We start from the raw sequence: 27425 nt of genomic DNA, 5'->3' as shown, positions 1-27425 counted from the left end.
GCAAGAAATGTGAGAAGCCAACAAGATGACAGACTAGCAGATGCTCTGTAATTTAGTAAATTGACAGAGAAAAGGATATCGCAGAATTGCAAGTAAAATATAATAGAGTAGGTTTATGTTTAAAATATGGTATAAGTTTAGAAAGTTTATTGAATGTGCAAATACTTTTTAAGGTTTAACAATTTTATATTGATTCAGAAAGGAATTAAAAGCAACAACAATCTTTAAATGAAGGTGGGAATGTAAATTGGTTTATTTTTTCTCTTCTGTTATTTACAATCTGTCTTTTTAAACAATAAGTAAATTGTATAATTAATTTTAATTAATAGAAATATGCTTTCCAATGAAACCTGCTATTATCTATAACATTATTCTTATTAGATTGCAAATTTTCTGATGCAATTTAATCGATGATTGCATCTAAAAGTTATTAACATGTGAAAATCAAGAATATTAGATTCAAAAAATGTCTAAAACATTGAGATTAAATAATTATTCAGTGATTTTCTTTATTGAAAAAAATGTTTTTTACTTTCAACTTTTATTTTGTAAATCAGATAAAAATTATAAGGTTGTTGTTTTTTTGTAATTTGTTATATCATCGGAATTTTAAAATTGAATTTTTCAATTGTTAGCATAAAAACAAAAATGTAACGTAACAATTGTTTAAATTTGACTAATTAGTCCGTACTACCCATTTACTTTCTAAATTACAGGGTATATTAGCCAAATACACGTGCCGTGTTTATTTGCGTGCCATCATGAAAAACAATAAAAGTTTTTCACTCGCACACAACACGCTTGCTTCATCTTCATTTTCTGCTGATTTTTTTTCAGTTATTTTTTGTTGTTTTTGCAGCGCTTGCTGGATTTTTACCCCAAACCACTTTTCCACACTGCCCGCAGGACATATTCCATGTGTGTGTATGTGTGTTGTTGTTGTTATCCTTGTTGTCATCGCATACAGCATAAATTGACGTGTTTGCAAAAGTTTTGCGATATTTATATTTGAATATGTATTTGTAATTTAGGTTTTATTGATAGCCTCCGTCTGTCTGTCTGTCTGTTTGCTCTTCCTCTCTCTCTCCCCCTCGCTTCGCCCCTCTCGGCTATTGTCAATTTGTTGATTTTTTGCGTGGCACGTGTTTCCACATTTTTTATTCTTATTTTTACGGCTTATTTCACACACACGACAACATTGCAAATGGAATGGAATCGAACCCCAATTCAAAATTGTTTTGTTATTTATTAAAAGATTGGCAAGCAAGCACCACGACGTCATGGACAAACATTGAAACACATATTTGACTTGTTGGTTTTTCTTTTTTGTGGATTTTTGTTGTATAGTTGAAGCGCAAACAAAGCAAGCTTTGATTGATTGAATCTATACGTGTAATTGTAAATCTCTTTTATTTTCATTACATTCCATTGTTATATCCCACTTTATTGTACTTTGAACAAGTGCAGCGGAATTTATGAAAATACTTGATATTCTCTTTTAAGAGCTTAACGAAGCGAAGAGATTCGATTTAGCTAAATGTCCCTTTTATTTGCACTCTAGTTGATCACAAATTTCCCTTTAATTGCCAAGGAATTTTTGTCTACGCTTGCAGCAACTTCGTTTACGAGAAAAGAGATTAGCACTAAACAAAAGAGAATTGTTCCAAAGCCTAATTAGCTTATCGATAGCATTGTTGCTCTCTTAACTTCCATTTCATTTTAATTGCTCTGGTTTAAATATTTTCAACTCAACTATTGCCATCTCAGTTACAAGCTCATTGTTCGGTCTCTGCTCCGGTCAAAATCAAAACTTTTTCCTTCCGCATGCATTTCACTTTTTCTCTCATTGCAGTTTTCATTTCAATTTTCTTGTTTTGCACTTTTTTTTATTGCATTTTAATGCACACAAACACACAGACAGCCGTGCTTTGTGGTTGTTGTTTTTGTGGTGGTTTTGCATTTCCGTTGCGCTTATCATGCAATAGCAGCGCCTGCCCACAAAACTGGAAGCGGGCGCCACACATACACAAGAGCACAAATAAACAAGCAAGCAGGCAAAAAAAAAAAAAAAAGAGCGCAACTATGACAAACGTGTGACACAAAAAGCGCCAAATAACGCGGCCGTGGTCGCGGCTTCACAGCTGACACAGCAACAACAGCAGAAGCAGCAGCAGCAGTAAAGAGCGAGCGCAAAAAGCTTAAACAAAAGAAAGAGCGCACAACGTGAGTTAGCGGGGGCGGGAGAGTGCTTAAGTTTTGACGCGCCGACAGAGCGACAGAGTGAATGAGTGTGTGTGTGTGTTTTGTTATGCGACAAACTTGCTGTTACTGTTAGTGTTATTGTTATTGCCACTACCGTTGATTATGTTGTAGTCTCGGGTATTTTATTCTCTTCGTTTTGGGCCTCATTTTTGGCAGAGTAGGCTCCTTAGTGTGGGGAGGGGGAGGGCAGGAGGTTAGCTTGTCTGATGTGTAGCGGTCGTTCATCTAACAACCTAAATAAGTTTCGCTGCCTCCAGTTTTATTTCTGCTTTTTTCCATACCTCCATTTTCTCTCCCTTTGCGATGCATGGTAATGGAGTGTTAGAAGCAGACACATATACATGCTTATGTACATACATATGTATTAGTGACTGACTGAGTCACTGTGAAAAGGCCTAACCCACCAAAAAAGACATAAAAGTCCAATGGCGTTGACAGCAGGCGATTTCTAAGAGCATTGCAGACGAACTCATTTGCTTATATGTATGTATGTATGTGTGATGCTGAGTAACAGCGAGCGAGCAACTATGTATATGCAGATGATTCTGATTACAAGCGTCATGCCCACATAATGTAAATAGCCATTTCGAATTCCATGTAAACTGATTAAATATGATCCAAAAATAGAATTTACAATCAGTAGTTAGTTAATTAATGTCACTAATAAATATTAAAGGTTGTGACTAAGTTAATAAACCAGCATACAAACCAATCAGAAGCATATTTAAGAGCATATTGCAAGTGCGTCATCCCAATGCAAGCCAATTGTTCAAGAGCGATAGGATTTACACTCACTCCAACTCCCACTCCTTTAAATAGATCTACCTATTTAAAACGCATGAGAGCGAAATAGACGTAAGCAACAGCAGCTCAACTCCCATCCCGCTTTATCTTTTGCTGACCATCTTAAAGTGACGCACTTTCATGCAGCTGCTATTGCCCATGTGCAAGCGAGAAAGAAAGCATTGCTTTGCAATGCCGTTGCAAGAGTGCAATGGCTACGTCATCGACGTCAATATATCAAGCGCAGACAATATTGCAAGCGCATTTGCACACCCACTCTCTGTCTCCCTCTCTCTCTCTGACTCTCTTCTTGGCAGACGCAGTGTAATGCGAAGCCGCAGCTACTCGTCGCAGTCGACGTCATCGAATGCCGTAAATTATTGGCGAAAACAAGTAAATAAATATAAATAAAAATACAAACAAGCGGCAGCAGGCGTGGAAGGAAAAACACATTTTTCTTCTTTTGCTTTTCATTTATTTCTTTTGGGTATATTTGTTTCGCATTTCTTCATTCATTTGTCACCTGCTTTGCGCACGGAAATAATTAACAACAATTTTCGTACGGTTCGTTGACATATTTTTCCTGACACACACACATGCAATGCACACTCCCATACATTTATTTTATTTGCTTGTTAATTGCTTGCAATTTATGGCAGGTAAAAAATAAAGAGAAATGTCTGCTGAGTCATTGCGTTAAGCATATGCAAGGTCAATGGTCAAACTTGACGCGATTTGTGCGACGTTCGGATACCCTAAAGAACCATATTTGAACACAGTCCGATTATGCAATTCATAATTACTACGTGATCAAGTAAAGCAACACACAAAAACACACACTCATACATACAGCTAAAGTGCATCGAGCAATAACACAATACTAAAGCAATACACGCTGCGGGGCTGTGTTGGGTTCAAAGTCATATTTCAACTATAATCTTATCAGCTTTTCGATGTTCAATTTATAACCCAAAGCAAAGCGCGCACGCTAGACGAACAGCGAGGAGGAGGAGTGTGAAGAATCAGAGAGAGTGAGAGAGCGCGCGTGAAGAGAGCGAGCGCCAAAAACATGCAAAACAATTTATATAACTAGACAAACACAAACAGAGCGAGCGCTAAAGAGAGCGGATGACTGTGTGTATGTGTGTGTGTTTGTGTAACTTTGTCTGTGTCTGTTTATTAATCCTTTTTAAGCAGCATGTGTCCACCACTTTCGACTCGACTCTGATTTCTTTATTTTGCACTCTTTACAATATAGAAATACACTGACACACACACACACACACACAGCTGGGAAGAGAATATTTTTCCGCAAAATTTGTTTTATTGCCTGCCCCGTTTATATGCATATGGTCTGGCCAAATGGGTGGGGGAAGGGAGTTCGAAAGGGGAATAACAAAATGAACGTCGCCATGTGTGTGCAAACAGACTGCGCTGCACTCCCTTTGCTTTGCTACTATGTACTCCCATTCTCTCCTCTTCTAACTACAGTTGTTGCTCCCTCGTCGCATTTGAAAATAAATTTGCATGCAGCTGCGACGATGACGATGACGACGACGACGACGCCAACAATTGTTGCGGCAATGTCCTGTGCTAGCTTTAGCCCCCTCTCTCTCTCTCTTTACTACACAACACTGCTTCAACAGTAGTAAAAGAAGAAGCAGCAAAATGTGAAGAAAGAAGAGAAAAAAAAAGCAACAGCTTCACTGTGGTTGCCTCTGGGCTAAATATCCACCCAACAACCCCACTTCAGCATCCCTTCCCTTTCCCCATCTTTCGCTTACTACTGATGCTACAGCTGCCCTCTCTCTTTTCATATCTCTCTTTCTCCCCCTTTTGGTATCCTATCCGTTTGCCAGTTGCTTCAAAATTTACGAGCAAAAGCATTTTCAAGAGTTTTATGCGCGTTGAGTGGCAGCAACAGCAGCCAAACCCTCCACTGTTAAAGGGGTGTAAAGAGCGGGGCGAAAAGGGGGCAGAGTAGGATCCTGTGCACTGGGCTGCAGGACTACAAATTTAAGTTGGCCAAAAACTGCAAAGACACACACACAAACACACACACACAGACACATGAGAGCGTATAGGAGATATGTATGCCCGATAGTTATTTGCCTGGTTTCTGGTTTTAGGCCCGTTTCATGAGTTCTAGTTTTTTTTTTATTTATTTTTTTTGCTGACCCCCTTTTCCCCCCTTGACTTCTACCCGCTATCCTTCAGTCCTATTGCCATCCTTCCACCCATCCCCGATCAAATTGTTCTACGAACGCGCTGTTTCATTTCATTTCGCATTGGTTTTTCTCTTTGCTCGTTTTCGATGCCCTACAAAATGACAGTAAAACGGGTATTTTATTACTAATCTCCAAAATAATTTGAAATTATTGACTGTCAATATATACTATAAATACTGTATCATAAAATAGTATATATAGTGATAGTATATTTAAAAAACTTTTGATATTTTTGAAAGTATATTTTTAAAAAGTTTTAATATTATATTTTTGAAAGTATATTTTAAAAATCACAATTACAAATGTTTGTAATAACAATAATAATTAAAGAAAAATTTTACAACTTTGATTAACTTTATCAAAAAGTAAAAATTGAGCGTCAAATGATGGAAAAAACAGAAAATTTTAAATATGTATTTTGAAAATTGCTTAGATGAAGGAAAAAACATAGAAAATGTTGAACCTATTTTCTAAAAATTGCTTATCAGATGAAGTAAATAGCATTGAAAACTTTTGAACTTTTGAACTCTGAATATTGCTTTTTAGATGAAGGACAACTTTATATCTAAATTCTGAATAATACTTTTTAAAAGAAGGAAAAAAGCTAAAAAAAAAAAATTTAGAATTTAATTTCTCAAATTATCAACAGTGATTAGGGCGTTTACAAATTTGAGTTGAAATATATACAAATTATATTATTTAGCATTTTCCAGGGTATCTCATAGGCGAGCATTTGCTCTCACTTTTATTAATTCGAAGTGTAGGCAATTCAAACTTTCTAAATTCATAAAAATAACTTTTTGTTTTCATCGTTTTTCTAGCTTAGGCATTACATGGTATCTTCCATTCGTGCATACCCCACTGTGCAAGTGCGTTACTTGTTCTTCTTTTTTCTGTGTTTTTTTGTGAAGTGCATTTTAGCAGTCAGTCGTCACTCGCCCAGTCAGGATGTAGAAAATTTTCCGGTTTTACTGTGCGCTCGTGATGCCAGGAAATCGTTGCTCTAGCTTCCAGAATAGCCAGGGAATCAAAGAGAGCGAAATGAAGAAGGGAGAAGTGGGGGGTAAAGAGTATTCACGTCTTTTGCGATGCAACATGAAATGAAAAGCCTCATCTACTTTGCTCAGTAGCGGTGGCAGCAATTGGGTTGATGGGCGCGTAATTTTTGGTTGCAAAATGGGAGCATTTATTGAACTTTTCGCCAAAAGATATTTTCGTATTTTCGTATTTTACGAATTGGGTTAAAACCCACAAACGAAAATGTATATAGGGATATGGCATCAAAATGTAGGCCGCTTATTTTAACATAGTTGAAGATGAGTTTTTCACTTCAACTTTCCACTTTACTGTAATGAGTTTCTCTTTAGAACATGAACAAGAATATTTGAGAAAGAGATACCCTGTATTTTAAGGTGAACTAAACTCAAGTTAAATCATTACGCATTAGAATGATTAGGCTTCATAAAGAAATCAAATTCATGCTATTAAACTTCTTATAAAATAATCAAGTTTAAAGACTTTTAAGTAAGTTCTGAATATTTCAGCTTAATTAATTAATCATTAATTAAATATTCTTAATCTGAACTTCCTAATTTCCGTTCAACTTTATAAGCTGCTGTTCAAATTATAGCGGAGGTCAAATTGCAGCTCTTTTTATAAAAATATTTCAGCAAATTTGAGATGTAAATTAAAGCTTAAAATTGTGTTAATTGGTATGCTTATTAAATTGCTAAATCAATATTTATATAAAGCCTGAATTCATTTTGAACTTTGGTACGTTTTATAAGATTTAGCCATTGAACTGAAGCTTCAAAAATAATGATTTTTGAAAATATTTATAATTTTAAATAAAGGCAAATTTAACATAACATTCGACAACTGTTCTAAAAAATTTGCCTTATGATAGGCTCAAAATTTTGGTTAAACACTTTAAGTAAAATACTTGAAGCATATTTCATATTTACTTCATCATTCAATAAGACAAAGAAATATAAATATAATTCGACAACTGCTTTTAAATATTTGCTTAAGATAAAGTCAAGACTTTTAAGAATGCAGTCTTTAAGCAAGACGCTCTTTGCCTTATTAAATCAACCGCCAAAATTTGCTCAATTTTTTTATAGACTACGCGAAAAGTTGATGTATAAAATATAATACAAGACCAAAATATTTACTCATTTCATTAAGGAGCCCAGCCGGAGATAGAAAGAGGGAGAGGGAGAGACGTTGAAAGCAGAATGCAAAGTAACGAAATAAAAACAGAGCAAGAAGGCAAAAAGAAAACTTATATTTTCATAGCTTGGCAGCATTTTTCTTCATTTTGTGTAAATTGCATGCATATTTTTACTACTGCTGCAAGGTTGAAAGGAGAGACGAGAAGGGGGAGGGGGAGGAAGGTGTGTGAGTGCGAAACCAAAGTGAAAAAAATCTATTTTTTGCACACTTTGCGTGTAGCTAAAAAACATATAAAAAAAAAAAAGATGAGAAAAACAAGAAATATCTTTGCATAATTTCATAATGAGCACTGAACTAACACAAGCTGCCACAAAAGGGGGGCGGTCAGAGCGAGGCAGTGAGGGGGGAGAAGGGAGGCGTGGCCACAGCATATGCTTCGCTTGGCATTTGAAAATGCGTTCGTCGCTTTTTCACTTTGCGTTTGAAGCAAATTGCTCATACGCCACGTTGCACGCGCCACACGGATGCGACGACGACGATGATGTCGAAAGGAGGAAGAGGAGGAGAAGGAGGTTGAGTGCTAAGGACCGTTTGCATGGTAGGGAGGCGTGGCACATAGGCTGCGCCTCATAATTATGATTATATGAGCTGTGATTACGCGTTGAAAGGGGGGAAAAGCGGGGGGGATTTTCCCTGTAATTTGGCCTGCGGCATTGACTAACTGACTTTGATGGCTAAGTGACTGTGTGTGTGTGAGTGTTGTAAGCCAGCTTCGTCTGCCCTTTTTTTTCGGGGTGGGGGTAAACGGTTAATTGTTTTGCTTGTTTGCCTCTCTTTTGGCTTTTACCGCATTTCTCAATGAAATTGATTTACCGCAAATTCGCGTTGATATTCGATAGGAATTTATCCGAATCATTTGTTCAATTATCGGTTCGCATATCAAGTATACGTTTCAATTTGCATTTTGAATAAAGCTGCATCAATTGAAATGCAAAACTTCAAAGTCATCAAATTTGATGCAAACAATATTTTTATGAAATAAAGTATTTCGAATTTCGGCATAAAATATGAGAATCACTTCACTAAAATGAATTGAGCTGAATTTTATACTATATTTTAATTTTGCTTTTGAATAATTTGAAATATGAATTGAGTTAAATTTTATTGAATGTCATACAGAGCGTGTTGATATTTTAATATGAAACAGACATAGAAACCATGATTTGAATATCATAAATGATTCTTGAAGCTGCATAAATTGAAACGTTATTTTAATAACTGATGTGTTGAAAAGTATAAATTTAAATACTAGACTTTGTAATACAAATTTATTCGAATATGAGTAATTTTCTGAAGGAATTTATCGCTTACGATATTATACAATGATAAAACATAAAGTGAAACAAGTTTAAAAGTAAACAAGATTTATTTTTTTGCTATAGACTAGCGCTATATTTACAGCCAAGATTGATTTAAGGAACTTTTCTTCATTCATAAATTTGTTCATTTTTTGGTCTCATTGTAAAAATGTAGTTATCCTAAAACAGAAATATAATTCCAAAACCAATTAAAATGCTAATCAAGAGCTATAAAAGTTATTTTTACTCAAAATACAAAATGTTTCGGAATATATTTAATTTGTTTAAGATAGTGCAACATTTTCGCCATATTTGTAATTCCAGCATATAATTTCTGTACTTGTTATTTTAGTCTCATGGATCACTTAAATGTTAAACTAAAGAGGCATAAAATATAATAAAATGTTTTATTCTTTTGCTCTTTTTGCAGTTTAAAGAAACATATGGAATATTCAGTAAAAATTTCATAATCAATAATAATAATAATAATATATAATAATGCAAATAATTGCTGAATTCCTCTTTTATTAAATATATATATGTGAAACTTTATAGGTTTGACAAATAACTCAAATCCAGTAGACTAAAACATTATATATAAAATTCTTTGTTTTACAAATCAGAATCAATTCAGTAGACTTTTAAAAGAAATTTCAATTATTTTGAGTTATTTCGAAGGTTTTTTTTAATGTTTTTTTTAATATAAAAAATATTTTTAACAAAAAACAACAGGGATTTTCTTCAAAATAATGAATCCATATTGATAGTAATATTGTTTGATGTGCATCTGGCAACCCTACTTGTATTAATCTGGCAACATCGTCAATAAGTATCGATAGTTCGATACCTTTAGAAGGCTACTGAATGCAACTACTTTATATACTTTATAAAATTCTGAATTAAACAAAATCACATCGTATATTTTTGTCGAATAAATGCAATAGATATAATCAACATAAGCTTCATTATTTGACTCATATAATTATCGAAATTTTGAATACCTTTAAGCATAGAAGTGCAGCAATTATGAAGAATAATTTTTGCATTAGTAGTTTGAGCGAGAGAGACAAATGAGAAGTAAAAATCAGAGCTTACAAGTTTTCTAATTACTGGTCACAGTTCACGTTTTCTTTGCCTTTTTCTTGCTCTTGCGACTTGGCAAACTCAAAAATTCATCAAGCCAACAATAACAACAACAACAGCAAAGAGTGAAAATCAAGCGTGAGCAGAAGGAAAGAGAGAGAAGACAGGTGAAAAGAGGGGGGAAGAAGAAGAAGAAGCATGGCGACTGTCGACTTAATATTTGCCCCCAAACGAAATGACTTTTGCACAACTGTAGACAACGAAGCAGGTGAAGAAGAGAAGAGCGGAGAGTGAAGAGCGAAGAGAGAATGCTGAAAACATAAAGGGATTACCAACTGCGCAAACCTGATAAACAAATCGACGAGCACTTTGACAAACTTTTTTGTGCACTTGCTTCTTGCCCCTTGCTGAGTTTGAAGCTTGAAGTTTGAGTTTGAGTTTTGTAATTGCAAGTTCGCTTCATGTTATTGAAGTTGTTTGTCTTCTGTTGCTGTTGCTGCCTCTTCTTCTTCTTCTTTCACTTCTGTGTCATTTTCTTTTTTCTTACCAATTGTGTTTTAGTAGCAGACAACATACAAGATTTCTTCCAGAAAAGAATTTATCCTTTCAGTTTGCCGTATATGCGGAACTGATTTTCAACAAGAAACGTCAAGTATAAATTCTGCCAAAGGGAAATTTAAATTTCCCTCGGCTGCGCTGGCACGCAATTCCCAGAAATAAGACGTTAATTCAATAAATTGGCCTAAAGCAGAAACTGACTGAGGAGGTGGCAAAGTAGTTAACGCTGTAACTTTAAGCAAAATCGGGCGGATTTCACCTGCACTCACTTCATATCCTAGATATTATATCCTAGACAATCAAGAGTAATTTGCAACCTTTCCAAAGCCTCACTTTTTGTTGCAGCAGCCACCATTACGTCATCCATATAAACGACAACAAACGTATTTGCACGGTCTCCAAGTGCTTGCATGACTGTGCGTTGAAATACTGAAGGTGCGTTTCTGAGACCAAAAGGCATTGCCATGTCTAAACATGTAAAATATTTCGCTCCATAAAGTCTGGCTATCTGGTCCGATATGAGGGGCAAGGGATATCTATCTGTAACTGTATTAAAATTTAATTCATGGTAATCAACACACAAACGATGAGTGCCGTCTTTTTTGTTAATCAACATTATGGGACTTGCGTATGGTGAGCAACTTGGCTGTATAATTTTACATTGTAATAATTCATTAATCTTCTCTAGTACCAATTCTCTTTCATTTGGGCTGAGCCGATATGGTCTTCTTTGAACAATTTTTCTTGGGTGTATTAATTTAATTTTCATTTGTTCCGAATTAACTCTAGTCGAAGAAATTCCATTAATAAAAGATTTTGAATATTTTTCCAACAAATCTTTTAATTTATCTTTATCTTCCCCAACAAGACAGCGACACTACGCTGTCGCCCTGTTAAAACGACACTTTTTAAAGCGACACCATACACACACAATTAGTGACTGATGCAATATTCCTATATGTATATACACTCATACCAACATACACACACTCTTAGTGTGCGCCGACAAATACAAATACAAATATATTTTTTAATTTACATCAGATTAGAATAGTAGTTTAAAAAAAAATGCGTACACCAGACTCATGACACGAAACACAATTGGGTTCATCATCAGCATGAAATTCACGTCTGGCGTGTGTTTTTTATACCCGCCACCCATAGGGTAGAAGGGTATTAAAACTTTGTGCCGGCAGGAAATGTATGAAACAAGTAGAAGGAGGCATCTCCGACCCTATAAAGTTTATATATATTCTTGATCAGCGTCAACAGCCGAGACGATATAGCCATGTCCGTCTGTCCGTATGAACACCTAGATCTCAGAGACTATAAGAGATAGAGTTATAATTTTTTTTCGACATCATTTGTTATGTTTGCACGCAGATCAAGTTTGTTTCAAATTTTTGCCACGCCCACTTCCGCCCCCGCAAATCAAAAAAATTGAATAACAAGCGTAATTTTAAAGCTAGAGTTGCGAACTTTGGTATATACAATAATTACTATATTCCTGAAAATTTGGTTGCGATCAGATACAAATTGTGGAAGTTATTAAAGAAATACTTTTGTATGGGCAAAAACGCCTAATTACTAGAGCTCATAGTTGCTGTGGGCGGCAATCTGGTACATTGTGCCGTCTATGGTATATTTTGAATGGTGTGCTGTATCGATATACCAAACATACCATTTGGTACATTTTTAGTATTTTTTTTAGTATTTCGGTATATTTTGAAAATAATACCGCAATATTTTGCCCTTATTAAAAATGAGTAGCGGGTATCTCACAGTCGAGCACACTCGACTGTAACTTTCTTACTTGTTTTTATTTGTATTTAGTATGGAAAACAAAGTTGGGAGCACTAGATATAAAGTAAACAAAGATTGTATAAATTCAACTTAAAGATATACGAGAAATGAATATGCAAAACTTAGCGACTAATAATGAAACTTCAACTAGCACAGCCCATGCCAATGATGTCAACTGCTCATGGCACAAGCTCACTCACATCATAAGTTTTCTGCGAGAATTCACATTGCAGCACTTCCTGAGATCCCCCATGATGACCACGTCGGATGCGCGTAGTCAAGCCGGCCACGATGAGCACAAAAAGAAAGCCAGACGAGAAGCCGAGTATTATGAAAAAGTTGAACCCATATTTGTCATCAACAGCCTCATTGATTCTCAATTTGTCGCCCAAGATGCTGCGATGACACGTTAGCGTGGTGACGCCTTCCTTGGGTTCATCCTTCGAATAGCCAATGTTGCAGGTGCAGTTGCCAGTCGCCTCGTCGCAGGTCTGATGTGCTCCACAGCCGGTGTGGCGGCAATGCTTCACCTGCAACTCGTTGCTCTCAACAAACTCGGCACGACATTGGCCCGCATAGAGAACAAGCCCCTTTTCGCAGACGATTGGTTTGCTGGGCTCCTCAATGCCCTGCTCCCTGATCGTAGTCATCTCTTGCTGCTCCACTGATTGCTCTTCGGTTATGGGCCTAAAGTGTGTTTGAATGCAGGCGTGCAGAATCGTACTCCACGTATACGTCTCGTTGCAGACACAGATATCAGCTGCCTCGTCGCATTTTCCATTCTCACAGCCATTGTTCAGGCGACAACTGGGCAAACAAGGAACACTCACAGCATCGCCAACGGGCTGAGCAGCGTTATAGCCTTCCTTGCAGGCACAGGTGTTGGGTCCGACGCATTCGCTGACATCGGAACAGAACGAATCGCAGACTGGCTCACAGTAGTGGCTGTTGTCACGTTGACTAGTGGCAGATACGTAGCCTGCGTTGCACTGGCAACGCTGTGGCGCCACACAACTGGCGAAGGTGGGGCAGCCATGCTCACAGATCGGTTCACAGAGTCCAGTGGCCACTTGCAGATAGCCTGGGCAGCATTCCAAGATGACTTTGTAGCTGATCTGCTCCTCGTGTGTGGCATAGGTTTTGATGATTTCTTGAACCTTCTTCCAGAACATCCATTTCGAAGGCTGCTTATTAACGGGCACCATGCTGCTAACGGACATATTCCGTTTACAGAAATGCTTTCTAAGTGCCACACTGCTGCCCACGAGGCAGAGCCACAACCACAAGCTGAGCTTCATTTCTCTTTTGTATTTGTATTTCGATACGACTTGGATGGAGAACCGGTCAAGGTGAGGTTCACTCGACTACTGAACTGACAGGCAAGCGATGCTTGCCTCGAAGACAATAAGCAAAAAATAATTAGCATGTAGCAAGTAGCAAGTATGTGAATCCAAATTGAAATGTGAAAACGCTCAAAAATATATGCAGTAAATAAAATGTTTATAGGACCACAAATTCAATTGATTTAAACAAAGGCAATGAGTCCCAATTAAATGAGTCCCAATTAAATGAGTCCCATTGTCAGCACAGTTCCCGGATTTAAAACCGGTTGGGAACTGATTGGAGCCTTCAAACATTATGTTGCCACTGATCTGAAAATTTGACAAATCTTCAGAATAGCCTAGATTGGCTGTGGGATAGCGGCAGCGGCAGCGGCGCTGGCGTACTTTGCGGTTAGTAGCGACGTTGGCGTAGGCGAATGCATTGTTGCTGACGGCGACGATTTTGTGTGAGGTGAGTAATTGATGTTGTTTATTTAGGACTGGTCGAACAATTATCGCAGCACTTTAACGGTCAGTGCAGATCAAAAATAAAAAGCTTATTTTCTTTCGTGGTGTGGTGTAACAATATTTGAACACTTAAAAAATCTGTTCGGCAGTAACAATTGGAACACATATACATACATACAAACAACTCACAGACAAGCTCACAGATCATTTCACAACGAAACGAAACGACACATTGTGGCAGCTCGGTACGAATTCTTTAAAAAAAGGAATGCAACATTCACAGCACATAGAGAATGGGTAGCTCGTTGTCAGTTTGGTTGTGGAAATTATCTGAATGACATCATCATCTCAGCGCCGACCTGCGAAGAACATTTAAAGAGAATAGACCAAGTTCTAGCAATCCTTCAGGAAAATAGAATTAGATGCAAAATGGCGAAATGCTTCTTTTTCAAAGATGAAATTGAATGTTTGGGACGGAGAATTAGCGCACATGGAATTCTTCACCCCGCATCCAACGGATTGGCAGAGCGTTTTGTACAGACTTTCAAATTTTCTGTAAAAAAAAATGTATCTGATGGTTTGACAGTTCGAGAAGCAGTGACCAAATACCTCGCTTCCTACAGGTTTACATCAAATGCCCAAGGAAAAACTGCTGCGGAATTAATACACGGTCGACCAGTTCGAACATTATTGAGCCAAATATTTGAGAAGCCTGTGCAACACAAAAACGAAGACATCAAGTAAAGAATTAATCAGCCGGTCTTCACTCGAAATTTTTCAAGGGGAGAAAAGTGGATTAAAGGAATAATTGATCGTACAGTCGGGAAAATGATGTACATAGTTCGCACCAAAAGTGGCTATGTTAAACGCCATTATAATCAGCTCAAATCAAGATCCTCAAATGATAACGACGATGACAAATCAACCGACTTCTGGTTTGTACCTGACATCCCTACTAAAAGTTCAGAGTCTCATAGAGCCCATAGAGCTGCCTCCTTCATGAATGTTTCATGAATTCTTACAATTTCATGATATTTTTCCATAAGATCAGAATTTAATTCACTTATCTGCTTTTCCTTAGTTTCACTTTGTTCTATCTCATTTCTAACCTGCCTGAAATAATCCAGCAAAGGTTTAACAGTCTTGTAGTTATGAAGAGAATCTAGGGCCGAGACTCTAGGTTATCATTACTTGACCTCTCTCGTTCAGATCTATTGAGCGAAATCCACATCCGCTTCAGATTTTCAACGTCTTTAACGAAATATTCAGTTTCAAATTCAATTTGCTTGCGGGCAGTCGAAACATTTAAAATGGGCAGAAATATCAAATAGAAAACGTATACACTTTAATCACTCTTTATTCTTCTTAATATTATGTCTTTGATCTCACTTCATCTCCAGTTGTTGTAGCCACCAAGAATATTTGATATTTCTGCCCTAGATTCTCTATCGGCGTAAGAGATTTCAATGTCGGATGATTGTCTGTTTTTTTTTTTCAGCTTGTTTGCCTGCTGTGCTAATTCCTTGTGAGTCTCTTCCAAGTCTAGCTAATTTGTATCTGTATCTGCAACTGCAACTGTATCTGTATCTGTAACTCGGTGTATCTGTATCTGCATCTCTATCAGTGTCTTTATCGAGATTCGTATCCGTATCTGTATCAAAAAGAGACCCTCAAAAGTAGCTTCGACTAACGCTGGCGACATTTGAACTACTAAAGCTGTGTGTCAACCTGTTTTCAAACTGACACCGAACGCAACTGAACTGAAGCGAAGCGAACAACTCTCCCAAGCAGGTGGAGAGAAGAGAAAGAGCGATGGAGATGGAGAACAGGCAACCCCAGAAAAACATCTCTCGACTTCTCTGCCACTCCGTCGCCTCTCTGCGGCTCTTCTGCTTTTATGTGGCCCACCTGCATCTAAAAATAAAAGGTGGTCCCAGTCAACACACGGCACACAGTGGCTAAAAGCGCTTGCAAATTATTATTTAGCATACAAATTACATTTATGCAATTAATTGGCAATGGAGTGTAGAAAACAAATTTAATAAATGCATTGGAAATGTTTTCTTTATCGATATTTCAGATTTAGTTCTTTCTGGTGAGTGAAACACACAGAAAGAGCCGACTTCTAAGCTATAAAGTATATAAAAATTGAAGAAGTTATTTAAGAAATACTTTTGTATGGTAACAAACGTTTTCTGCAATTGGCTTTTTTAGCTAGTATATCTAGTATATTTTATACAGTATGGTATATTTATAATGTAATACTATACAATTACACCAAATATAGCATTTGGTATATTTTTAGTATTTTTGCTATATACTTATTTGGTATATTTGAAAATTAACGACACACTATTTTGCTTTCATTCACAATGGGTAGCGGCTATCTCACAGTCGAGCACACTCGATATACCAAATAAAGCTTTCGTTATATTTTATTATTTTTGTGCTATATTAATGGAATATCGTTTTAATAAAAATGTGAAGTCGAGTGTACTCGATAGCTTTCTGTATATTTTTTTTATCAGTTTTAATTTTCGAATATTCCCATTAATTAGTGTTTTAAGAAATACCATTATTTTATACCACATTTTATTTTTCCTGATACATTCTGCAGTATATTGCCTGTTATACAATTTTCATTTTAAATTTTATTTGAGGTTTAATTTTTATATATTTTCTGCGATTTACATATTTAAAATAAAGTTTGTTTTTGAAATGTTTTCATATTTATTACATTCATGTTTTTTTTTTGTATATTATATATCATCACCACTGTGCAGCAAGTTTGTCCGTTTGTTGTTGTTGTTGTTTGTCATCGTCTGTGCTCACCTTCAATTCGAGTCAATTACTTTGGAAAATGCAAGACCCTGCACCTACTCGTTACTCCCCGTTACCCGTTGCATATCTCTCTTCCCTTGACTCTCTTTCTAAATAAAAGTTTACTTCGTCTTTATACGTTATTCGTTTCATGTTTTGTTGTAATTGACATTTCAATTGATTTAAGTTGACATTAAATGCAGCTGTGAAACTCGGCCCAAAGTTTCCCCGCGATTCCAGAATTCCACATAACGGGAACTAAGACTTATCGTTTCGGATTTTTTTTTCCCTTCAACTTCTTCACTTCTCCCACCTAAAAAAATGAATGTGTGAAAAATTGAATGTTGGTGTTTCCTCATCGGTAACCAAACTTCAAAGCAAGCGAAATGGCAACTCAACATGCAATCTTCCGACTTATTCTTTCCTCCGTGAAACGGATGAGAGTGCTCGACAGTTAAATACCATGTGAAGGTAATGATTTCCATTTAAATAAATATTAAATTATATTCACACTGTTTTAAGTTTCATTAGCAAACTTAAATTGAATCTTTAACACATTCATTTCATGGAATACATTTTATTAAAAATATTAAAATATTTTTACATTTTCTGAAGTTTTAATAGCAAACTTAAATTGAAGCTTTTATCCTTTCATTGCAGAAAATATTTTGTTAAATATTACAATATTTTTACATTTATTTCAAGTTTAAAATTGAATCTTTTTCATTCATTTCGTTGCAAAAAATACATTTTTTTCTAAATAATATAAATATATATTACATTTTTCTTTTAGTTTTAAGAGAAAACTAAACTTTAATATCTTATCTCTTCACTCCAGGAAATAAAATTTATAACATTGAGAAATGTATTTAAAATATTTTTGCATATTTTTTTGTAGTTTTAATAGCAAACTAAAATTGAATCTTTTATCCCTTAATTGCAGGAAATAAACTTTAGTTAGATTAGAAGACAATCCTTTAAAAATGCATCATCATAAATTAAAGATGCATCGAGAAATAGTTATAGAAATAATAGTTGACTATGTCACTTGATGATTTCAAATCTCCCAAAATTTATTTCCCCCTTGACTCTTGAAAAATGTCAAATCCAAACCCAGCAGTTAAAGTTTATAATTTTCTCCCCCGCTGAAAATGTTTTTTCGCTGATTGAAAGTTGCATTAAATGCAATTGAAATTTGCATTGTTGCAAATACAAAACAAGTTGAAATATTACAACTTTTGTTGTTGCTGGGACAGCATTAAAAATGTGTCAATTTATTTGATTGCCACAGATTAAAATGTACACAAAATGCGCATTTAAAAACCATTTCGATGCTGTTCGACATTCAACTGAAATTGTGTAAATAAATTACATTCGTCAAATGTCATAACAATTAAATGCAATTGCCCGTAAGCGAATTGTACAATATTTGTTTTATCGCATGATTAAATACTCTAGATAATCGTAATAATGATTATCATTATTATTAATTTGCTCTTTTCGGTATATCTTATTGCATTTATATAAATGCCATCAAATTCATTTGTAATCCAATTTGGATCTAATTGACTTCGGCTTTGCCAACAAATTGCTCTGATATCAATCTTTGAAAACTGATACCATGAGAGACAGCGAAAGAAAAGAGAAAGTAGAATTAAATGTAATCACTTGTCTGCACTCAACGATGACGTCACTTCAAATCATGCGAACAAAACAACAAAGTTCTAAGCATTCAATTAGTCTGACGATGATTATTAGTTTCACGAACATGGAGAGAAGATAAATAGAGAGAAGGTATTGATTAAAGGACGATTTCTAGGATTAATATCGAATCAAAGATTTCTAATGATTTATATGTTTTTATAGTATGGAACCTAAACAAAATAAGTCATGTTATTCGTTCTTTATTTAAAAAATTATAAAGTCATTTTGATTAATTGAAAATTGAGTTGAATTAAAGCTGTAATCCATATTTTCAACCATACAAAATCATTCATTGATATAATAGTCGATAAATCTGCTTAACCTTTCTTTCTTTAACACAAATGTGAATGTTGTTAAGCTTCATTACTGTTAGATAACGTTATAAGTCTTCCGAATTTCTTGAATCAGGTATTCATATCGAATCGACGATTTCTAATGCTTTATAGATTTTTATAGCATGAAACTCAATCATAATAAGTTATAGAATTCTTTGTTTGTTTTTTTGTCTTTGAAATATTGAGTAGTCATTTTGATTAATTTAAAATTGAGTAGTATAAAATCGAGAATCTTTTTTTTTATCATTCATTAATATAAAGGGCGATAAATTCGCTCGATCTTTCCTTCTTTAATATGTAAAAGTTGTTGTGCCTCATTAGTGTTGGATAACGTTATGAAAGAAAATGAGTTGATTTGCTTTTTTCAAACTCTTCCGAATTTCTTGAAGCTACTTTTTTTTTTTCATTTGCTAAAGTTATTTTTATCTTTCCTTTCACTAAGACTAATTTGAAACACAGTTAGGAAATTATATAAATAACTTAATTGCTTCAAATGAATGTCTCTACATCCATTTACTATTCTCGAATTTTTCTCAAACATTTTACAGCATTGTCATTGAATCATCTCTGCTAAATGCTGTGCTTCAATCGAGTTGAACTGTTACCGGCATTAAAGCTTTCACGACTGACTAAATAAAATGAAAAGATAACCATAGTATTTTGGCCCCAAAACGGACTCATCATTAATCATGCCCCGGCTAAACGGGCTTCTAAACGAGGCGCAAAATGTGGCACAATGGAACGAACTGCATAGATAGAGAGAAAGAGAGAGAGAGGGGGTGGGAAAGAGTGGGAGGTAACCTATATCCAATTTGGCCAGAGAATTGTCAGTGTTCGCTGTGCAAAGAGTGAGGTCAATAATATTGCTCATCCCTCTGTCAAGTGGCCAAAAACCAAACATCATTAAGTTGGCCAACAACTAAGAGGCAGGAAGAGGAAGAGGGAGTGGGAGGGGGAGATTGCATGGGTGTGTTACCGTTAGGGCTTTCTCGGTATGACAATGACACAAATGTTTATGACATGTAAAAAAAAACGTTTGGCTAATTGTGCCAACAAGAGAGCGCAAGAAAGAGACAGAAAGAGATTGGATCAATATTTGGCACAGCATTTTAAGTGTTAAGACGAATTCGACAACAGCGTCACCAGTGTTGTTAAGCTGCATAGATGCGGTGTTGGTAAACGATGCTAAGCTCTAGATATTTATTTGCATTTATTTGTCGTTTTGGAACTCTCAAAGAGCAATGAGAAGAAGCGAACTAAGCAGTGAATGTAACAAATATGGAATACACTTGCAAATTTCAGAAAATGGAAGATTAACAATAAAAACTACAACAAAACACTAACAGCATTCGAAATCAGCTGATTTTTACTTATTTACTACCTCTCTAAATAAAGTTGCATAAGCAAAAGTGCTAAAACTGACGAAATAAAGAGAACTGCAATAAACGGAAAGACGGACGCAAAGTTTATGCTAACGATTGGCTGCTGTAAGCTGCGTTACAATATTATGATACCCTTTAGCAAGTGTATTGCAAAATAGAAAATAACTGTAAACAGTAAAAGCAGCTGAAAAGAAAGCAACAACAAAAACAGCAGAAGCAGCAGCAGCAACAAAAACAATAAGCAACACTTAAGCCAAATAGAGCGAACGCGCACACAACAAATACAAGAAAAACAAACACAACAACAACGACGGCAGTCAAGGCAGCAACAAAATGGAAAGCAAAACACAACAAGCAATGTGAAGTTGTGTCTGTGTACGAACACTCACACACACACACACACACATACACGTACTAGTGGGGGAACCAAATAAGCGAGCAAAAGCAGCAGTAGACGAAATGTTGCTGCCGGCGAAACAGCAACAATTTTCAGCAACAGCCTCGACTCTGCCAGCAATAACGTTTTTCCTTTTTTTTTTTAAGAGAGCGTGTGCAAGAGTAGCAAGCAAGAGAGAGAGAGAGAGGAGTGCAGACGGGCGGACGTTGTGGGCGTGCTAAGCAACATAAGGTCGCCGCGATGGGTTGCCAAATGTTTTTTTTGCCTTTGCTCCCCACACCAAAGTTTTGCCCCCTTCCACCACTGGTTCCATTACATGCAAAAGCCAGCCAGACTGTATAAGAGCGAGTGAACGCAAGAGGGAAAGGAAGAGCAAGGGGAGAGACAAACTCTTCGCTTTGGGAGTTTTCTGCTCTGCAATTTGATGAGTTTTTAATTGGTTGTTGTTGGTTTTTCGTTTTTCATATTTTTTGTCGTACTTATGCAGTAGTTAAAGCTCAGCTTAGCAGATGTTCCAGCAGCAACAAGGTTGGGGCGTGTTCATATACATATACATATACATAGATACACATTTATTGCATAGATATGCATCAAGGCAAAGTTTGATAAAACTAAAAAGATTCTGTTAGCATAAGTAATGTAATGTATATTAACATTTCTATGTTATGTTAACAGGCATACATATGTATGTATTTGCTATTATTTGTATTACTGTTAGATAGTCCGGCGCCTGGCATTGTTATCTCGTTTCTTTTGAATACCCGCTAAGCAAAGATTAAACGGGTAGATCAGTTAATAAACACTATTATGCTTACAATAATATTTAGATAACAAAATAACACAATTGCCGCTACTTTGTTCACATTAAACATCTTATATGCCTTCTCTTTAAAAATGCACACTGTGTATGTTAAAAGTCGGGCCCACTCTTAGTTGTTCTTTTCTGTTATTTACGGCAAACTGTCATCAGTGTCAACAGCAGCGGCAACGGCAGCGCCAACTGAGCAACAGACATTGGACGCTGTCATTTGCTCATTTGTCAAATACAACAACAAACAGCGGCAGCAGCAAAAAAGAAGCAAAGCAAAGAGCAATGGCCAGCCACAGCGCACACTTGCAAGCCGCGTGAACGAGACAGCACACTCAAGTTTGTGTGTGCGTGTGTGTGTGTAAAGAGCGGCGCAACTGAGCAATCGGGCAGCCATCAAACAGTTTTTGGGGCCAGCCGAAATCAGCAAAATAAGAACAACAACAAAAGTAGTCAGCAGCAAAAAGTGAATCAGAAACTGAACCGAAGAGCGTGTGCCATGCTGACGCTGACGTCGACGCAACGCGACGCGCGTCTGCTGAAAAAAGCAATGAACGTTTCGTCAGACGTCAGCGTCGCGACGCTGCAAATGTGTGTTACTTTTTGTGTATGTATGTATGTATGTTTGTGCTCCAGCTGTCCACATTTGCCATCTTGTTTCTTCGCATTGTTTAAGTTCATTATAAATGCGTTGCCATATGCACGCATTATCAATGTGTAAGTGCGCGGCTGCAAAACTGTAAACTTCGTTATGCTGACCAGCGGCTTCAAACTGTAACTTTATTTTTCCTTTGCTCTTGTTTGTTGTTTTTTTTTTTTGTTTGTTGTTGCGCAAATTAAAGTGGCATGCAAAAGTTTTTTTTTCGCTCAAGAAAAAAGTAGCTGGGGCAAAACAAGTTGATGATTCTTCTAAGTGGTTAAAAAGAGAAGAAGTTGAAAAGTCACGGTGCGAGATGCGAGGGGAGTTCGGCAAGTTACGAGAGCAGCTGTTGACGGCAAAACTTGTGAAAGTTTCTCCAAGATGAAGATGACGAAGAAGAAGAGGCAAAACTCTAACTGTAATAGAATGTGAATAAGTCGAAGAATGCAGCTCTGCTGCTTCTTCTTCTTCATCATCTTCTTCTTGGCAGCACAATTTTAATTGGAAGGAGGAAGAAAAACGTAATGTTATATCTCATCGTTTTCACACTTTTGCTTGTAAACAAGTCTGTGCATGTAAATTAACGGCACATGCCGAAGACTGAAAAGAAGCAGAACAATAATGAGAACAGCAGAAATATTCTGGCTCAAAAATAAATAATAAAAAAAGAGAATAGTATGTATAAAGAAAATCCTTGACCTTATTACGATTATTATGTTGGGGCCGCAGTCGGCGACGCTCAAAAGTAAAAAGCATAAAAGATAATGAACTCGATAAGTTTCATTTTTGCGGTGTGTCTATTTAACAACAGCGCAGTCAGCAGCGCAGTCGCGAGCCAAGCTCAGACAGCAACAATAAAAACAACAACCACAAAAAAAGAGCGAGCGTCGTTTGTAATGGAGAAATTGCTTGCTTTGCCTCTCTCTCGCTCTTCGTTGCGCTCTCTTTAGGCACCGTTTTTTTTTTTCGTTGTTTTTTTCGGTTAGCAAGAAGCCAATAACCTTGAGGCAGGTTTTTCACATGAGACGACAACACAACACAGCAAAAGGCAAATAAAACATAACAAAAACAAACGAAAGAAAGAGCAAAAGCAACAGCAACAACAACAACAACAACAATGTAATACACATAATAAATGTACAATAAAATAAAAGCTGCCATCTCCCTCAGCGAAAATTGAAAATGTAGTTTAGTATGGCGAACTGGACGAGCGTGCAAAATCCTCTTGATTATAATTAAAGCTACAGTTCAGTTCTCTTGTTTTTGTTTGACATGATTTCATTGTGAATTCCAGCGAAACAATATTTATAAATAATACGCAGAAAAATTGGTCATTTCGTCGCCTTCTCAAGTTCCGTTTTTTTTTTTTTTTATGGGCGCATTTTAATTCCATATGTTCAAATAATATAATATTTTATATTCTTTGGCATTCCAATCTGCCTACAAATGAATCAAAATTCAAGACAATTTAATCGAGGAAAATATTAATAAACGATGATACAAAATTAAAATGAAATGATCATCGTTTAATGAAGAAAAAATACAAATATGTATCTATGATTTAATAGAGTGTTGACAGATATCGATAGATATACAAATTGGATTCTTTAAATTTTTCTTCTGATGACAGATTGACAGCGATAAATATTCAGCTCTTAAACTGAACTATTTTATTGACTGTCTGTTCGATCAAATAAATGATATATGTATACATTTAAAAATTGCAACAAAATTCGGTAAAGGTAAGTTTCCTCTTCAAAAAAAAAATAATAATAATCACCTGAATTTACCCGACTGTTGGGTATTATTCTTAAAATATACCGCACTAATATACAAAAAGACATAAATACTATTACTCCTGCATGTTAAATACATTTTCAGTAGCCAGAAAGTTATAATAATATACAAATATAAATAACAAAATTATACTACAAAAATATATAAAATTCAAAAAGAAAACTTACCAACTGATTTAAAGACTGCTTGATTATGTGACTTATCGATTGACAGCTGCATTAATCACTTAAAAACCCCATCGATTAACTGACAATCGATAAATATAAGCGTCACCTTAATAAAGATTTAAATACTGTTTGTTAAGCACTTGCAATTGTTTAATTGTATAGCTAAAAATGCTAATCGATAATCATGCAAATCGCTTGCAGTCAATTTATGTTCTCCGAGGCGCCAAGTATGCGATTTAAATAAACATTCCAGAAACAATTGAAATGTAGATTAGCTTAAATGTTATGTGTAATCGAAATTCCAGACATTTAACTAACGCACACAACAACTCATTCTCGATTGTGCATTCCATTTAACAAGAAGCGATTAATCGATTACTCGACAGGTTAATTAACATCAAATACATTGAATACAAATTCTTCAGTGTCTCTCTCTCTCTCTGTCTCTGTCGCTGTCTCGCTAAACTTGGCAGCAAAAATTCCCAACGCACTCCAAAAACAATTTCTGGGTCATTGGCAAAAATTCTTTAGGCTAACAAGAGAGACAGAGAGCGAATGAGAGAGGCAGCTCTATTGTTGTCAGACATCGTTAATCATTGCCCGTTAAACAATAATAAGAGGCAACAGCATTGACGTCGCAAAACCTGAGCAAGAGGGAGACGAGACGAAACGGGAGACAGACTCAAGTGAAATCCAATGACTGTCAAACTGTTGCGTGAGACGCACATTAAACACACAAAGCGATAGGCAATGAGAGACATAGAGATAGAGAGAGAGAGAGAGCAGCGAAACATGTTGAGAGCGACGGACTGCTTGCAAAAGGTCAAAGTTGATGACACAACACAAAAAAACGACATCAAAAAAGGAGTTGCTGTGTAAAGTGGAATACCAAATACTCTTTCCTTGAAGTAAAATTATTGTTTTGAGAGCTTTAAAGTTGCTTTGCTTACTGCAAGTTGCAATTTTGAGCTTTAAATAAATTGAATATGAAAGAGACTATGAATGAAAAATAAATACCATTTAAAAAGGTGTATTAATATATTTTAGATAGTTTAATGACAGAATCAACACATTAATATTGATTTAACTTTATATAAAGTCAATATTCTGAGAATGTAAATAATAAAAATGTATTTATTAATATTATTCCTTAAAATGTCTTCACTGAGCACATGGAGAATATCATTTAATTGAAATAAACGCTCTTTAGGTGAATTAATCCTTTACTTAGCTTCGATTTTACTTGAAGAGAAGATAGAGAACATAATTAAAAATTTGGTTGTTCATTATAAAAAGTCAATTTCCTTGCATTGTCTGTGGAAACATGAAGAATTAGTTCAAGTAAACACTGTTTAAATCCCTCTTAAAGTCACTTTGAAAGCAGTCAACATTATTTAAAGAGTTGACTTACATATTTAATATCATTAAAAGCAAATTTCCTGGGATTCTTCTCGCTTAAAGTGAAGCTTCCGAAGTACTGAACTGTAACTTCATATATTTCACAGAACTAATATTCCTTCTTTATAGAGTATTCAACCTTCAAGTGAAACATGCAGAAAATTTAGTTACCGAAATGTTGAGCACAGTTTAAACCTCATTTTGCTTATCGATTAAGCGTATTAATTAAATCTCAATGTGTTTTTTCAAGCAGAGGTCTCTTGTAAGCTGTTGACCATCGTTTTAGAAGAAGCAGCTCTTGACTCGCTTGACCCTTTTTTTTTTTTATTTTGTTTGTTAATAAGCATCGTCGACAGTTTTCCGTTTTTCCGGCAGCCATAAACGTCATTGCCTCATAAAGCTGGCCACCAGCTTCAGCTTTTCTTTGTTTGTTTGCTACGCTCACTCTATTTTCCTCTCTCTCTCTCTCTCTCTCTGTGCAAAAGTGAAATCTATAATAAAATTTTCTTTAGAGTTTTCATTTTAGATGCCTTGCTTTATCGCACTTTTCACACGCTTTAAGGCACTTAAAATTGTAATTTTCTTTTGCCTGATTTTTGTGACTTGGCCCATAAATTTCCACTCAAGTTGCTTTATCAATGCGAGACACGCATAACTTTCGCATGGCTGACGAATGATACCCTATAAAAAAAATATCACACACACACACTTAAACACACAACTTCTATCTGCAATCTTTACTTACATTCTGCAAAAGTCGTTAATTTGTTTGCGTTCATGACTCACCTGCAAAGAGATAAACAGAGAAAAAGAGAGAATTAATTTACATTGTTGCTATAAATACAAGTTGCGACTTTATCAAGACGTAGACAGAGGGGGAGCAATACAGGGGAGGGGGGAGGGAATGCTTCCAACTGTGTCTCGGATATGGCTAAACTTTGCGTTTATGCAAATCTTTGCCATATAGCGAATGTTTTTTCGATTTTGTTTTTCTTCTTCTGTTTGCATTTTGAATGTTTTTTACTGTTGTTGTTGTTGCTGTTGTTGTTGTTTAGTGAAAGGAAGTTTCGACTGATTTGTTATGTAAAAGAAGGGAGAAAAAATAGTTGCATATTTTTTATTAAGTTGTTGTTGCTTTTGCTTTGCCTTTGCTGCTGATGACGCAAACAGCAAAATCCCATAAATTATTTGCAATAGGTTAAGAGACCAAAAGGTTAAACAAATGTGATTTATTAGCAATTGATAATCAAAGAATAAGCTCAAGATTGCCTCCATAATTTTCATTCATATCAACATAATAATCTAGTGTTGCCAACATGACGTATACATTATATTAATGTATGTCAGGCAGCCAAATTAACGTATACTTAATATTAAATAAATGAAACAAAATAACGGGAACTCCAATAAAAAAAATAATAGAAAAAAATTAACAGTAGAGAAATAAAATAAATAAAAAAAAAAATAAATTAAAATATTCAAAATAAAAATATCAAATAGAAAAAAAAAACAAAAAAAATTAAATATAAATTTAAAAATATATATAAATAAATAAAAAAAAATATCAATAAATAAATAAAAAAATATCAATAAATAAAATTAAAATAAAATAAAATAAAATATAAACAAATAAAAAAATAAAAAAAGAAAGAAAATAAAACAAAAATTTTAATTTAAAAAAAATAAACAAATATTAAAAAAGTCACAAAAACTTACAAACTGACAAAAAAATAAAAATAAAAAAATATAACACAAATAATTAAAAAAAATATATAACAAAAATAATAATAAAGAAAAATAATAAAAGTAATAATAAAAAAATAACAAAAATAAAACTAACAAAGTTAATAAAAAATAAATAAAACAAACAAATATGAAAACCTTAAATAAAATAAAAGAATGCAAAATAATATTAACATGTTAACAAAACTAAAATA

The 27425-nt window shown here is 35.2% G+C and overlaps 2 protein-coding genes and 1 long non-coding RNA gene across 10 annotated transcripts in view; 1 reads left to right on the top strand and 2 right to left on the bottom strand.

The window, feature by feature from the left end:
- LOC133835255 (fibrinogen-like protein 1) overlaps positions 1 to 27425 on the top strand; it is a 150125-nt gene that overhangs the window by 39963 nt on the left and 82737 nt on the right. The gene's annotated exons all lie outside the window — the stretch shown is intronic.
- Positions 1 to 27425, bottom strand: part of LOC133835289 (uncharacterized) — a 115162-nt gene that overhangs the window by 55544 nt on the left and 32193 nt on the right. Inside the window, exons 3-4 of one of the 4 annotated variants that reach the window (XR_009893537.1) lie at positions 26234 to 26274; positions 25586 to 26169 (exon numbers count right to left, since the gene is read on the bottom strand). The exons of 1 other annotated variant lie outside the window; for it this stretch is intronic. This is a non-coding gene — a long non-coding RNA (uncharacterized LOC133835289). Of the gene's footprint in view, positions 1 to 25585; positions 26170 to 26233; positions 26275 to 27425 lie in introns of those variants that run through there. 2 more of the 4 variants (XR_009893538.1, XR_009893539.1) reach the window with 2 other exon arrangements.
- On the bottom strand, positions 12369 to 13574 carry LOC133850049 (cell death abnormality protein 1-like). Its single transcript, XM_062286008.1, has one exon. The coding sequence runs from the start codon at positions 13546 to 13548 to the stop codon at positions 12430 to 12432; it is 1119 nt and encodes a 372-aa protein (XP_062141992.1). The 5' UTR covers positions 13549 to 13574; the 3' UTR covers positions 12369 to 12429.

The sequence above is a fragment of the Drosophila sulfurigaster genome, chromosome 2L, assembly GCF_023558435.1.
Source record: "Drosophila sulfurigaster albostrigata strain 15112-1811.04 chromosome 2L, ASM2355843v2, whole genome shotgun sequence".
Lineage (NCBI taxonomy): Eukaryota > Metazoa > Arthropoda > Insecta > Diptera > Drosophilidae > Drosophila > Drosophila sulfurigaster.
This window is presented reverse-complemented; position numbering and strand designations above follow the sequence as displayed.